This window comes from Dunckerocampus dactyliophorus, chromosome 11 (genome assembly GCF_027744805.1).
Source record: "Dunckerocampus dactyliophorus isolate RoL2022-P2 chromosome 11, RoL_Ddac_1.1, whole genome shotgun sequence".
In the NCBI taxonomy this organism is placed as follows: Eukaryota; Metazoa; Chordata; class Actinopteri; order Syngnathiformes; family Syngnathidae; genus Dunckerocampus; species Dunckerocampus dactyliophorus.
The window spans coordinates 26,272,605-26,285,333 of NC_072829.1; the positions used below are offsets into that span (position 1 = coordinate 26,272,605).

The 12,729-nt window shown below is 42.3% G+C and overlaps 1 protein-coding gene across 5 annotated transcripts in view; it reads right to left on the bottom strand.

Annotated features, from left to right (window-relative positions):
• Positions 1-12,573, bottom strand: part of LOC129190106 (macrophage colony-stimulating factor 1 receptor 1-like) — a 20,177-nt gene extending 7,604 nt beyond the window's left edge. For 3 of the 5 annotated variants that reach the window (XM_054792503.1, XM_054792499.1, XM_054792502.1), the window contains exons 1-20: positions 12,427-12,573; positions 12,010-12,138; positions 9,764-10,051; positions 9,402-9,689; positions 9,190-9,326; positions 8,951-9,116; positions 8,677-8,878; positions 8,385-8,500; positions 8,195-8,306; positions 5,293-5,492; positions 4,965-5,056; positions 4,755-4,881; positions 4,456-4,560; positions 4,227-4,337; positions 3,992-4,154; positions 3,209-3,291; positions 3,026-3,129; positions 2,676-2,798; positions 1,127-1,238; positions 950-1,049 (exon numbers count right to left, since the gene is read on the bottom strand). In XM_054792503.1, the coding sequence (XP_054648478.1) occupies positions 950-1,049; positions 1,127-1,238; positions 2,676-2,798; positions 3,026-3,129; positions 3,209-3,291; positions 3,992-4,154; positions 4,227-4,337; positions 4,456-4,560; positions 4,755-4,881; positions 4,965-5,056; positions 5,293-5,492; positions 8,195-8,306; positions 8,385-8,500; positions 8,677-8,878; positions 8,951-9,116; positions 9,190-9,326; positions 9,402-9,689; positions 9,764-10,051; positions 12,010-12,061 (2,681 nt within the window). In that variant the 5' untranslated portion in view covers positions 12,062-12,138; positions 12,427-12,573. Of the gene's footprint in view, positions 1-949; positions 1,050-1,126; positions 1,239-2,675; positions 2,799-3,025; positions 3,130-3,208; positions 3,292-3,991; positions 4,155-4,226; positions 4,338-4,455; positions 4,561-4,754; positions 4,882-4,964; positions 5,057-5,292; positions 5,493-8,194; positions 8,307-8,384; positions 8,501-8,676; positions 8,879-8,950; positions 9,117-9,189; positions 9,327-9,401; positions 9,690-9,763; positions 10,052-10,622; positions 10,718-11,229; positions 11,371-12,009; positions 12,139-12,426 lie in introns of those variants that run through there. The other 2 variants (XM_054792500.1, XM_054792501.1) reach the window with 2 other exon arrangements.
• Between the last annotated feature and the right edge of the window lie 156 nt (positions 12,574-12,729).

Here is a 12,729-nt window from a genome sequence, read left to right on the forward strand (position 1 = left end):
GGAGTTGAAACGGTAAAGGAAAAATATGTCACTCTTTAAAAGTCATAATATTATGAGAAACAAACAAAACAAAATAAAGTCGTAAAAAAAGTTAGAATATGGGAAGAACATACAAGAGGAACATTTACAAAGGTTATTTAAGAGAAAAGTTGAAATACTGGGGACACAACAACAGCAAAAATAGGGAAAAAAAGAGCAAAGAGTGAAGTTCATACAAATAAAAGCCTTTTCACTTACATGGCAAAGCTGAGATGGTATTTGTTCATCAAACATACTCTATGGAGCTTCTTAGCATATCTACATGTGTCGATCTACAAAATATCAAAGTGCCCTTCATCCTTTCATTTCTCACTATGTGGCCCTCGCTGGAAAAGGTTTGCATTAGAGCGCTCGGTACACGCCCTGCATCGTATTTATTTGGATGTACTTGTATTATCTTCACGTCCAGTGTCTGCCTCCACAGAAATCAGCAAGTATCAACAAAGGAGAGCTACAAGGAAGTGTTTACGTGCTTTGACTGTTTTTTTTTTTTTGCTGGCCGTGAAATAGCAGTTCCATGGCCTCCCAGCATGGCGGTCATGTGGCTAACAGGCAGAACTGAGGCCTGACTAACAGAGGGACTGCAGATGATTGGACGCTGACTCACATTCAGTCCGCACCCTTCCACAGCGCAATTATTCCGGGGTGGTGTGACAGCCGCGATGAATCACTGCGCACTGACGCACGGTGGGGGGGGGACACACTATTTTAAGTTGTCTCTTTTTCACTGACTAGTTAAGGCTGGTATAGACATGGTATAGTATTAGTACAAACACCCATCCTTTTGAGACACACTGGCCAAATCTACCTTTCTATATTGCTATATCTGTCTGTGCACCCACCCACCCACCCAGCCATCCTCATTTATGATTAGCCAATGCTAGGTTAAGACAAAGGACGTCAAACTCACATCTCAGGTGGCGCAAAGTCTGGCTGACACATCTGGTAGCCACGTTTCACCATCTTGTAGAACCTGGAGTCCACAGCCACGCTGGGGTAAGGGCTCTTACCTGATGGAGCACAGCGACATTTTTGTAAAAAAACAAAACACCTAACATGCAGTCAAATGTGATGTGTGCCTTCTCACCCAAAGAGAAGATCTCCCACAGGAGGATTCCATAGGACCAGACGTCACTCTGGACAGTGTACACACAGTCAAAGATACTCTCTGGAGCCATCCACTTCACTGGCAGACGCGCCTTCAAGAGGACATCAGCACAATGCATGAAACAAGTGAAGCTATGCTACGCTCTCACATGGTAGCTCATATTTCAGCAGGGGTGTCCAAAGTGTGTAATTTAACAACAAAACTAAAAATAAAGTCCAAATATTAAGAGAAAAAAGCTGTATTTCAACGAGAATAGAAAAGTTTGAATTTTAGGAGAATAAACTTGTATTATGAGTAAAAATAATGTCATTTTAGTAGCACAGACTTGAAATATTAAAGAAAAAATATCTTACTTTTTTACAGTCGGACTATTATGAGAGACAAACAAAACAAAATGAAGTTGTTATTTTTGGACAATTATGTTGGGGAAAAAGTCATCATATTATGGGAATGAAGTCATAATATGACTTCTATTATTTAAGAAGAAAGGAGAAATATTTGGGAAAAAAACAGCAAAAATGGGGAGGAAAAAAGCAAAGGCTGCAGGCCATGCTAATAATAGGCTTTTTCACCTGCATCACAAAGCTGAGATTTTCTTGAAATACATACTTGTATAACTTATTAGCATATCTACATGTGTTGCTTTACAAAATATCTAAGTGGCCCTTCCATCCTTTTATTTTTCACTATGTGGCCCTCGCTGGAAAAAGTCTGAACACCGCTGGACTAGACAGTAGTCAGTGTACATCTTGTGTAGCAGTACAGATTGATTATCCACTGAAAATGGAGCAGGTGAGTACCAAGATAATTGTGCCTTGCCTACAGTCCAGCATGGTAATGGTCGTGTCATGGTGTGGGGGTGCATGGGGGTGTGGTGTGTGCATGAGTGCATGTGCTGCGACACTAAGCCGCATGGCACTTATCCTTTTTTTTGTGTATAGTAAATCTCTAACTAATACAAAGTGTACACTGACTACTCTAAAAGTATATGCAAGTCAGTTTAGTTAGATTTTACGACGGAGTTTTTGGGCCACATTGGAAAAAAAAAACAACCCCTGAGATTTCGAGAATAAAGTCGTAATATTACCTTTGCCCAAGGCCAAAGGTCACATAAGTCCCCCCTTTTTATAGCTGCCTCAGGCAATGCCTGTTACAACGGAGTATTAAAATAATCTGAGACATCTGAGAAGCTATGAAAAGGGGGACTCATGTGACCCTGAGCATGTGGTGGGGCGGGGTAAGGAAGGCGGAAGGGAGAACTGCTCTCTTTTGCTGTCACATTATAAATAAACGCTTGCCTGAAGCAAGAGGAAGGTTTCCTTCCTTCCCGAAGAGCTAAGCTCTGTTTTCCCTCCGACACGTATGACACGTAAAATTAACACTTTATTCTCGTAAATTTACGACTTTATTCTCAAACCATTTTTTTCCAATGTGGCCCTAATACTCCTGGTAAGATTTGGTAGTCATGTCCCTTGAGAAGAGATAATAAAATGCGTGCAATGCTTGCTGTAAATGTTACAATGCTTACGTTTCCCTTCACCACATAGTTGGAGTCGTTCATGATGTCACGCGCCAGGCCAAAGTCACAAATCTTGGCTATTCGGTGGTTGGTCAACAGGACGTTTCTGGCTGCCACGTCCCTGTGAATACACTGAACACAGGACAGCAGCTTGTCTCATTGTCGCTCACATCAGAAGACTTCAACACCGAAGTGGGATCAAACACAGACTGAAGCAATGAAAACAATCAACGGACACATCAACTATCTGAACGCTGGCCTAAAAAAATCAACATCTCAGTCAGACACAGATAGACACTATCAGCACAGGAGTTGCTGCACTGTGTGTCACTAAAAGCTTCCCTGATGAACACACTCACGTTTTTGGCTGCCAAAAAGTCCAAGCCTTGAGCCACTTGATAGGAAAACCTCAACAAATCGTCCATGTCCAAAGGCCACTCCCCGGTCTCCTCGCACACAGAGTCTAGGCATGAATCCCATGAGGTTAGTAAAGCTATTGAGCAGTTTGTTGAAGTGCGTGCAATACGAGTGAAAAACGTTACCTAGTAAAGGCTGGTTGTTCGGTAGCTGACACGGTCTCATCTCCAAGTAGCTGCTTGACGAGGCACTGGAGATTCCACTGTCGCTGTCGGGTGAAGTAGTCACAGACACTTTGCAAAGTACATTCATTTTCAAAATGTACCAATTTCAAAGAAATAATGACCATGTGTAATATTAGATGCATTTGTTTTGTTGGTTGATTGCAAACTACTGCCAGTTTATAAACTCTGCAAAAACATGCCTTGCCACTGTGAGGTTCGGATTTCGGGGTTTCACTCTATCACGGTTTTGAAAAAATATCTTAAGTGATAAATCACGCTGTTTTGTGAGTGAATATGGCCGATTATTTGTCAGAAACATGCATATTGAAGTACATTTTTAAAGCATTCTGAAGCATAAAAATGGCTAAATGAAGTCAAATACGAACATAAGGCAGGATGCATTCAAATAACAGACACAAACGCCAGACATGATCGCCGGAACAACAGGCTTTTACTGCAGGTTTCAATTATGTCACAACAGGCTCAATTAGCCCTAATAAAAATCCCTAATAAAAACACGCGCTACTGTTGCTGCAGTAACCAACGCCAAGCTGAAACTCAACCCTGAACCCCCAACGTCACTTCCTGTCTGCCCGCCAATCAGCTCATAATACCCGGTTCGGGAAGTGAGGTTTGACAGCAACACTCACTCCTCCTGTCCTGTTGTGTTTAGTATTTTATGGGTCACATCAGACACTGGCAATTCCGCAGCATCTCTGCGTAAAAGCTTGCTTGGTGACATACCTTCTGATGAAATGTTTCTCATTGCAGATGTTCTTATAGTCGTTTGAGTTCTCCGCTATGGCTGGAATGTTCATAACAGAGCTCACAAAGGTCTCCGCTTTCTGGCGGAGGAAGTTGAGCAGGTCACCCAGGCTGCAGTACTCCGTGATCACAAGCACAGGTCCTGGGGAGTGGCACAGGTATGTTACAAACATACCGTACAGGTACGTGGGGATATGATTTAACAGCGTGTTACCTCCAAAGGTGCAGGCTCCTAGTAGGTTGACAATGTTCTGGTGGTGTCCCAAGTGACTCAGGATCTTCAGCTCTGACATGAGTGCTTCCCTCTCATCGGAATGCGCGCTAGCTTCAAAACAAAGCGCAACAGTACGTCATCATTCTCATCACATGAAAATGCTTTTTGCATTTTTTTGCCAGTTGCTTCAGGGGACTGCATTCATCAAATGATCTGGAACAACTCCAACCTTTTAACATTTTCACCGCCACACGCATGACATTTTCTTCCTCCCCCAGACCGTAGGCTGTGGCCTCCACCACTTTTCCAAAAGCTCCAGCACCCAAAATCTTGCCTGTTTGGACAGAATGTGCAAAGTTGACCTTACCTTTGCTATTTACCTTGTTATCTTTGCAAGGCGATTGTTACGACACAGCACTTGTATTTGATGTCACTATTTTGTGCAGTTGTACCTCATGCGTACGGTTTGACTGCTGAATTCCTTACGGGGTTTTTAATGGATGATATGATCGAAAAGATGCTACAAACCCAGCTTGAGCTTGTCTCGTGGGAACTCCCATTTATCATTGTATGGCAGCTGCGTGGGGTCAATGAAGGTGTAGTTGTTTCCATCTCTCGCCTCAATGATCTTCCATCGGATCTCATACCTGGGTTTCTGGTCAAGGTAGGGAGGAGACAGCGGTTCTAATCCAATACGTATTTTGTGTTCAGACGATCATGCCGTCAACGGATCTCTACCTGCTTATATTTGTAGAAAAGAAACACCAAAAGCACGAGGAGGATGGATAGAATGCCTGCGGATCCAGTCAAGGTGGAAGTGAAGAGTTTGTCTACAAAACCAAAGAAAATTCAGTTTTAACCTCTTTGAAAATGTGCTTCGGTTTGCATTAGAGTACACCCATAACATCACCAGCAGATAAGCTTCAAAGTGAGCGGCTGACTAAGACAAAGTGTCATGCAGAACATTCAATTTGGTTAAGGTCACATCCAAGTGACTCAGCAAAATGAATTAAAAATAAAAAGCACACAAGCTGTGATCACAAGCTCAGAACAATTCAACATTCACCAGAAACTTCCATGGAGAACGTGTCGCTGCCAACTCCGACGAGGTTAAAGGCCACACACTCGACCGTCATCCTCTGACTGGATGGTCCTACGGTCAGGACGCTCTCCACCTCCACGGCCCCGTACTCCTCCCTCTGGACCTCCACTGTCTGAGCTTGCAAGGGGGTGGCCATTTGCATCCCTGTATTGCTTTCATTGCACCTGCCCCATTACAACATGTACACGGTTAAATTACTCCACCCACCTTTGTGACAACTTTTCGTGAGAACTTAGTAGGATTTTATCGGAAAATAAAACTGGAATATTTTGGGAATTCTTGAAAAATCTCTCTGGAAGGGCCAGCGGTAGTTGTCCACACAGACGACTTCTGTGCAGCCGGCGTGGGATCGGTTCTTAATGCCCTTTCAACGACCAGTGACATGGCCATCCAAAGCCAGCTGGGATAGGCTCCAGCCACCAACAAAACAAGCAGCATGCAAATGAAGGGATGTTTGTTATTTACTTTTTTTTAGCCTATTTTCCCCATTTTTTTACACAAATATTTTATATAAATACAGTCATGGAAAAAATGACAACGCCGTCCTTGTTTCTTCAGTTTCCCATCATCATTGTATTTGGCCAAACAAATGTGCCTTTAGTCTATCTTCTAACCAATTTCTAGCACATTATACTGCCAAAAATGTAACTCTTATGAGCTATTTTTGGTGCCATTGTTATATTCGTCCAAACAAACGTACCTTTAGTCTTATCAGGCATTAAAATGAACAAGAAACTGAAGAAACAAGGGTGGTCTAATCATTTTTTCAATGACTGTATGTCCATACATACACAGTATTGCTTAACATTGTTTTCACGTAAAAAAAAAATCCTCATTTCCAAGGAGTGGCGGCTTTTACTGAGCCGTGGCGCCCCGCCACAACCCATTACATGCAGCAGAAACCCTGGCTACGTCATGTCGGACATGCCATGGCTGACTCCATGCAGTGTTAAGCTAATGTAATGTAAGGTAATGTCTCTTCAATGTAACATTACTGACGCCTTGTGACTAGAATACAACATATGACTTGTTTTTGACTAATAATAGGCCATAGTCAACCACAAAACATTTATTAAATAATACATTTTTGAAAACCGCGATAGAGCGAGGGAGCAATGTTCGAAGCATGATCTAGCGAGGGACGACTGTATTTATTTTGATATTATGGAACATTTGGGTGGTTTTTTTTACTATTTATTTTCATTTTTGCTGTGTGTTTTGTCGCATTTTTGCTGGGACTTTTGCTTGATAGCAAAACATGGCAAAGAGGTCATCTGTGAAGTAATTAATCAAGATAGGTTGTTCACATACTCTTGATATTCATTGTTTTATAGTTGAAAATAACCCAAATTGAAATTTACAATTAAAAACCCCAAAATATTTTGGTCGCCCTGCATAACCCTCAAGTGGGAAATGAAGAGTCAGCACCGCATTTTTCTTTGACTACGTACTCCATCTCTGTATTTTTAATGTTATTTTTCATTTGGATTGTACAAAGTCACTTAACAGCCCCGTGATCATACTGTGAAAAGTTTTATAGTTCATATGTCATATTGTATTCTGGGTGTTTTGTTCAGTAAAATAAAAAACTGTAATTAGAAATTACATTTTTCAAAATAGTCTTGTCATTTTATCCATTTGAACACGTTTAGCATGCAACAGAGGTGTGGAGACTTGAGTCCCAATTTCAGTGACTTTGGATCCGACCTGACAATATCATCCAAGAATTGCAACTCGACTTGGACTTCGACATCAATGACCCGAGATTCAATTCAGACTAGAAAATACTTGAGATTTTCAGTGAATGTTTTGAGCAAAATGTGTCCCCATTCAAAGACTTGAACTAACATGATTGTTGTTGTGTCATTTCCAGCAAGACAACATATTTTCCCACAGAATCTGCCTCATTGAATGCATCTATTAACATCCAATTACATGTCTGTGCACTGACTCAATCCTGAATGCTACGTCAGCGCTCTTTTTTTGACTCGTCACGCTGGTCTTATTTTATTTTTAAAAAATCAAACAAATTTAAAGGGATAGTTTGGATTTTTTGACATGAAGTTGTATGACATCCCCAGTGACTCCCCCCCCCCATCGCGGATGAAGATCACATACACACAAACGGAGAGGCAAATACTACGCCAAGCGATTTCTCAGGTCGATTTTTTTCAGGAGGCATTTTTATGACGCACATGTATTACTCTTTTGAACGCATATTGTTTTGAGCAGCTCTGAACTTAAATGACCCAGCAACTACGCAGAACTACGTTCCTCGTCACGGAAATCCGACCAGAACTGGACTCGCGGGACCAAATGGGGGGGTAAGTCACTGTTGAAATAGTCCACTGCTGATGGGGATGTCATACAACTTCATGTCAAAAAATCCAAACTATCCCTTAATAGACTGTTACATTGTTAAAAAGGCATTTTATTTGGCAAACACAAAACAGACCTGACTCGACCTGTCTTGTCTTGGCTCGAGACTTGAGACTTGCAAAACGCTGACTTTTTCCCACCTCTGGCATACAGTAATGCAAAACAACCTCCAGATGTTTAAGTTACTCCTAAAAAAAGAGGCCCAAGCATCTTATCTTATCAGGCCCTTATCTTACAGCTAAGATAAGACTGTAAATACTGTAATACCAACATTTACATACATTTATACATACATAAATACATATCGATGTAGAGCATGGTCCTCCGGCCACATTTTTTAACCCAACTTGGTCCAAAAGTGAAAAAGTGTGCTAGAAGCAAGCCAAAGGTGCTTTGCCATCATGTCACAACTGACATTTTGAACAATAGCCTACTAAATTCTCATGAGAACACAATGTTCTTTCACATGACAGAGACAGACACTCACGTGGGGCGTATTCCAAAACACTGGTACCAGATGATTCTCGGGGCAGGATAGCCAAAGGATGTGCAAGTCAAAGTGGTCACGTTTTCCCATCGCACCACAGCAACTGGTCTCTCTGGCAGAGTGGTGAAAACAGTGACGATCACCAATGATCACGCTCACGATCGGGACCAGGAAGTTAAAGGATACTTACGATACATCTGGACTTGGAATGTGATGGAGGCGTTGGCCAAGTTGCTCCTGGCATAGAAGGTGTACTGGCCCTGCTCCTGAGTGTTCATTCTCTTGACCTGCAGTGTTGCATGGTATCTGATGAAAAAAAACAGAAAGAGGAATGTCATTGTGACTCATTCGGAACTCAGACACTTCCACATCAGTATACCGTAAAACAGAACTTTAAACAGTTTTATTACCTCGGGGACTGTAATTGGCATTAGCTGTTTCTTGCAAACCCAATAAGAACATGAAAAGAGACCCAAATTCACCTGTTGTTATATCTGATGAGCTTGTTCTCCTGTGTGGACATGCTGGAAGATGTTGGCGTTTTCCAGCTGTGCTCAACAATTTGTGGGTATGCCTCAATGACCACCGTGAGCTCTAGATCTTCTCCCTCGTTGACCTCGATTGCAAGACCCCTATGGGCCAGCTTTGGGGCCAGCTGGGGCAAAAGTCGGATGTACGGCTTGTCTGCACACAGCACTCCTGGGATTCAGCTTCAACGTTTGAATCATGGCAGGCGTGAGTGTCCCTGCAGCTTACCTACGACCAGCAAGTATGTTGTAGAACTGTTCATGCCAGCTTCGTTAGTGCCGATGCAGGAAATGTTGCCCGTGTCTGCGAGGTCCACAGCAGGGATGGTGAAGATGCTCTGGATGTCCAGTCGGTTTTCACCACTGGAGCGTGCCCTCTCTTCTATGGTGGGTTTCTGAAATAAACAACAGGAATTTGACCACTGTTGTCGAAAGTCAAGAGAACCTTCCAAAATGCTTCCCACTGACTGATTTGGTGGTGTATATCCAGGTGACGTTGTAGTTGAAGTTGGGATTGTGTGTGGTGCAGCGGATCTTCAGCTCCTCCCCAGCGATGCGGATGTATTCATCCATCTCCAAGAAGACATATGGAGGGAAGCGAAGCTCTAGAGCAGGGTGAAGTGATGACATTAGTCAAAAGAAAGGTGCACCTGAAGGTTGAATACAGTTGGTGGTCTCACTCTGGATGACATTGATGGAGAAGGCTCTGGAGGTGCGCTCCACACCGTTGACCTTAGCTGTGCACACATAGTCAGCGTTGAAGCTGGGGTGGAGGCTGTGGATCAGAATACCACGGCGCCGGTAGACGGTGAAGTTCATCCCATGGGGGACCATGGTGCCGTTGTCCATGCGGAGACTCAGGTCTGTGGCGTCCGGGTCAGTCAGAAGGCAGGGTAGCAAGAAAACCTCACCCTCTTTTTTCACCACCCTCAGGGTCATGCTGCTGGTCCAGAACACACGGCTGGGATCTGATGTAGAAAGATCTGAATTATTTACCCACACTATCTTGTCTGGAAGGTTTGGCTTATGCGCCTGAGCTCACCTTTAACATACACGTGAACCGAGGACGTCAGATTACGATGCTGCGGCCCGCCCGTGTAATAACACTTGTAGGTCCCGGTGAATTCGGCCGAGGGATGCTCCACCTTCAATGTGCGGACACGGCCGCCCCCCTTGGACACGTAGCGCCTGTGTTTGGCCAGCCTGGGTTGCCAGTTCACAGGTCCGTCACCCTCACATCTCAAATCCAGAGGGGTGCCAGATTTGACAACCACCTCGGGACCAGACACCACCTTCGAGTTGAACATGATCACGGGATGCCTCAACTCCACTGGGACAGAGAAAGATTTGATATAATTATGCAACTTCCAAAGGCACTTTTAATGAAGTGTTTCGCCATCTCCTGTTTACACCATGACTACGCAGAACTAAGGAGGGTAGCAAACTAGTAATTATAATGCATTTTATAACTAGGTCCTAACTTGAGTTCAGTCTTACGGAGCCCCCTAGGGCAGTGGTTCTCAAGTGGTGGATCACGGGTCCACTCTGGGTTGGTCGCAGACAGCTAATCAAAAATGACATTAAAATTTGTAATATACAACTGATGTCTGACTTATTTTGAAGTAAAATTAAGCAATATTAATATTTAATATCATCTTCCACCTTGATATGTGTTCATTGCACAAGTTATAAGTGAAATATCCGCGTTTGTGGTCTTATCTAGTACTATTTCGCTATTGAATATTAATTTAGGAACTATTCATATGCATGCAGTTATCATGTTCTTCCTCATGTTCTTCTTTGACAAAATGCCTCAATAAATCAATCTAAAATACACTTTGGACATGTAATTAGAAAATTGCATTTGATTGTGTGATTTAAATGACTTATAAATAAGTTACATTTGAAATACACGGTATCGATTTGTAATCCAAATTGTGGATGTTGAAAACAGAAGCCAGTTTGCTAGCAGTAGTTAGGCTTCTCTGGAGTACGGTGTCCTTTGCGTGACAAAAGGCAGGTCGAGCTGTATTCAAATGATCGATACTGTAATTGTTTATTTTGAATTATCTGTAGACATCCAACATCTTTCTCTCACTCTATGCTCAGTTTCAATCAGGGTTATACAAGTTTGCATGGCAGTGCATTCGAAAGCTTGAAGCAGAACTGAGATTGAACGTTCAGCGTTTTTCTATTCGGCACTTTCCCAGATGATGAATGTCACAGGGACGTGACAATCAGCATTTCGCAGTCTTCCGGTGGATCTCTTTCCTCATCGAAACACGCTAGCCATTCAAACTTCAACTTAACAACAAATGCTATTATGTGCATGAAATTATAATTAGCTGTCCTCTAGCAGCTGAGTGTCATATACAGTATTGTACGTGCTCTTAACGGCTCAATTCTTAAAATGGAATTGGAATTTCTCATCGCCGCAACAGACAGTTTAATTGGGAAGCATCACACAATTAAAGCATGCGCGTCACGGCATTGTATGGCAAGCCATACCTTTCTGTTATGATGGCAATTTTCCCCACACAGTCCAGAGCGCTTTTTTTAAACTTCATTCTGACCTGAACACTTCAACAGCAGTGCAAATCCAACACCATATACATGTACTTGTATGTATCTCCGACTCACAAACCCCTCTAGTGCGTTCATCTACGAACATTTTCTCGTCATACTGCTCTACCGCGTGGTGCATTCACAGGCACTCGGAAAATCTAATATCAGCTTTAACATTCGTGTCTGCGTGGTCTAATAAACAGAAAGATTTGGAAAAACAATTAGTGGATATTCTTATCACTCACTAACATAACTCTTACTACGGAAGTACGATTTGCTGCATTTAAGTATGCTCGGAAATCCCATAAAATACATGTACACTCATGTCACAAATTCCTCTCCAGACAATTATGTGGTGTCTTTGAACACAAACCCACATTGTTCATAACAAACGGTTAAAGTGATTCAAATGTTCGTTTTCTAGCTAGACCAGTATTAGGCAAAAATATTTTCAGAAATATAGGGTATCTTCTAGCTTTATTTAACACTGTACATAAAATACAATGAAAATAGGCATATTGAACACAGTTAATCATCATTAATTAATATGAAAATTGTGATGAATTTGATTAAAAACTTCAATCATTTGACACTCCCAATATATATTTTTAAATGTGTTTAAATAAAAAAAAAACACACATTAAAAATGTGATTTTAAATTAAAGTCCTAAAAAGTGTGACTCACAGAAAAAATAAATGAAAAATAAACATCACTTATCTTACCTGAAGCAACGGGGACCACAAATCCCAGCAGCAGAGTGAGGAGCGACTGCATCCTGAATCAAATCCAAACGCTGTAGCTGGTGTGTAAGTGTGTGTGTGTTTGTGAGTGCAACACAACACTCGTTAGATCTGTGCAGAATACAAGAGAGGATAAAACCACTTCACAAGCAGGCCCGTCTTTAACTTCTCTTTTCTGACTACATAAGACAGATGCTTTATTTTTAAAAAGGGAACACAACCTACAGTTGACAAAGAACTTCTCATGGTGACATTTAATGAAAAAGTCAGTCGAACATCATTAAACTTTGATTTTCTATTTGGAGGCCATGAAAGACGCCAAAGACTGAGGAGGGAATAGGTCAAACGCAATGACCCAAAGGCTAAAACTGCTTAGTTTAGCTTTATACGAGTACTCACCTGTGGGTGTGTTCAGCCTCGCTGATGATATTGATGCTCGTGTCCCTGAATTGAATGTTTAAGCATCAGGAGCAGACCCGAGAGTCTCCTCCTGCCTCCTTCTTCTCCCTGCTGCTTGTTTATGCTACTCAAGCCAACACAGCACATATGACATTTTTCAGGCAGAGTGGAGGGGACTGACTGTGAGTGTGTGGAGGCGGAAAGAAGGCGGTTCAACACATTATCCTCAACTAATTAATGAGGCAGCGCCAATTTGACAAATAAAGGCGCCGCCGCCGCCGCCGCTGCTGCTGCTGCTGATCG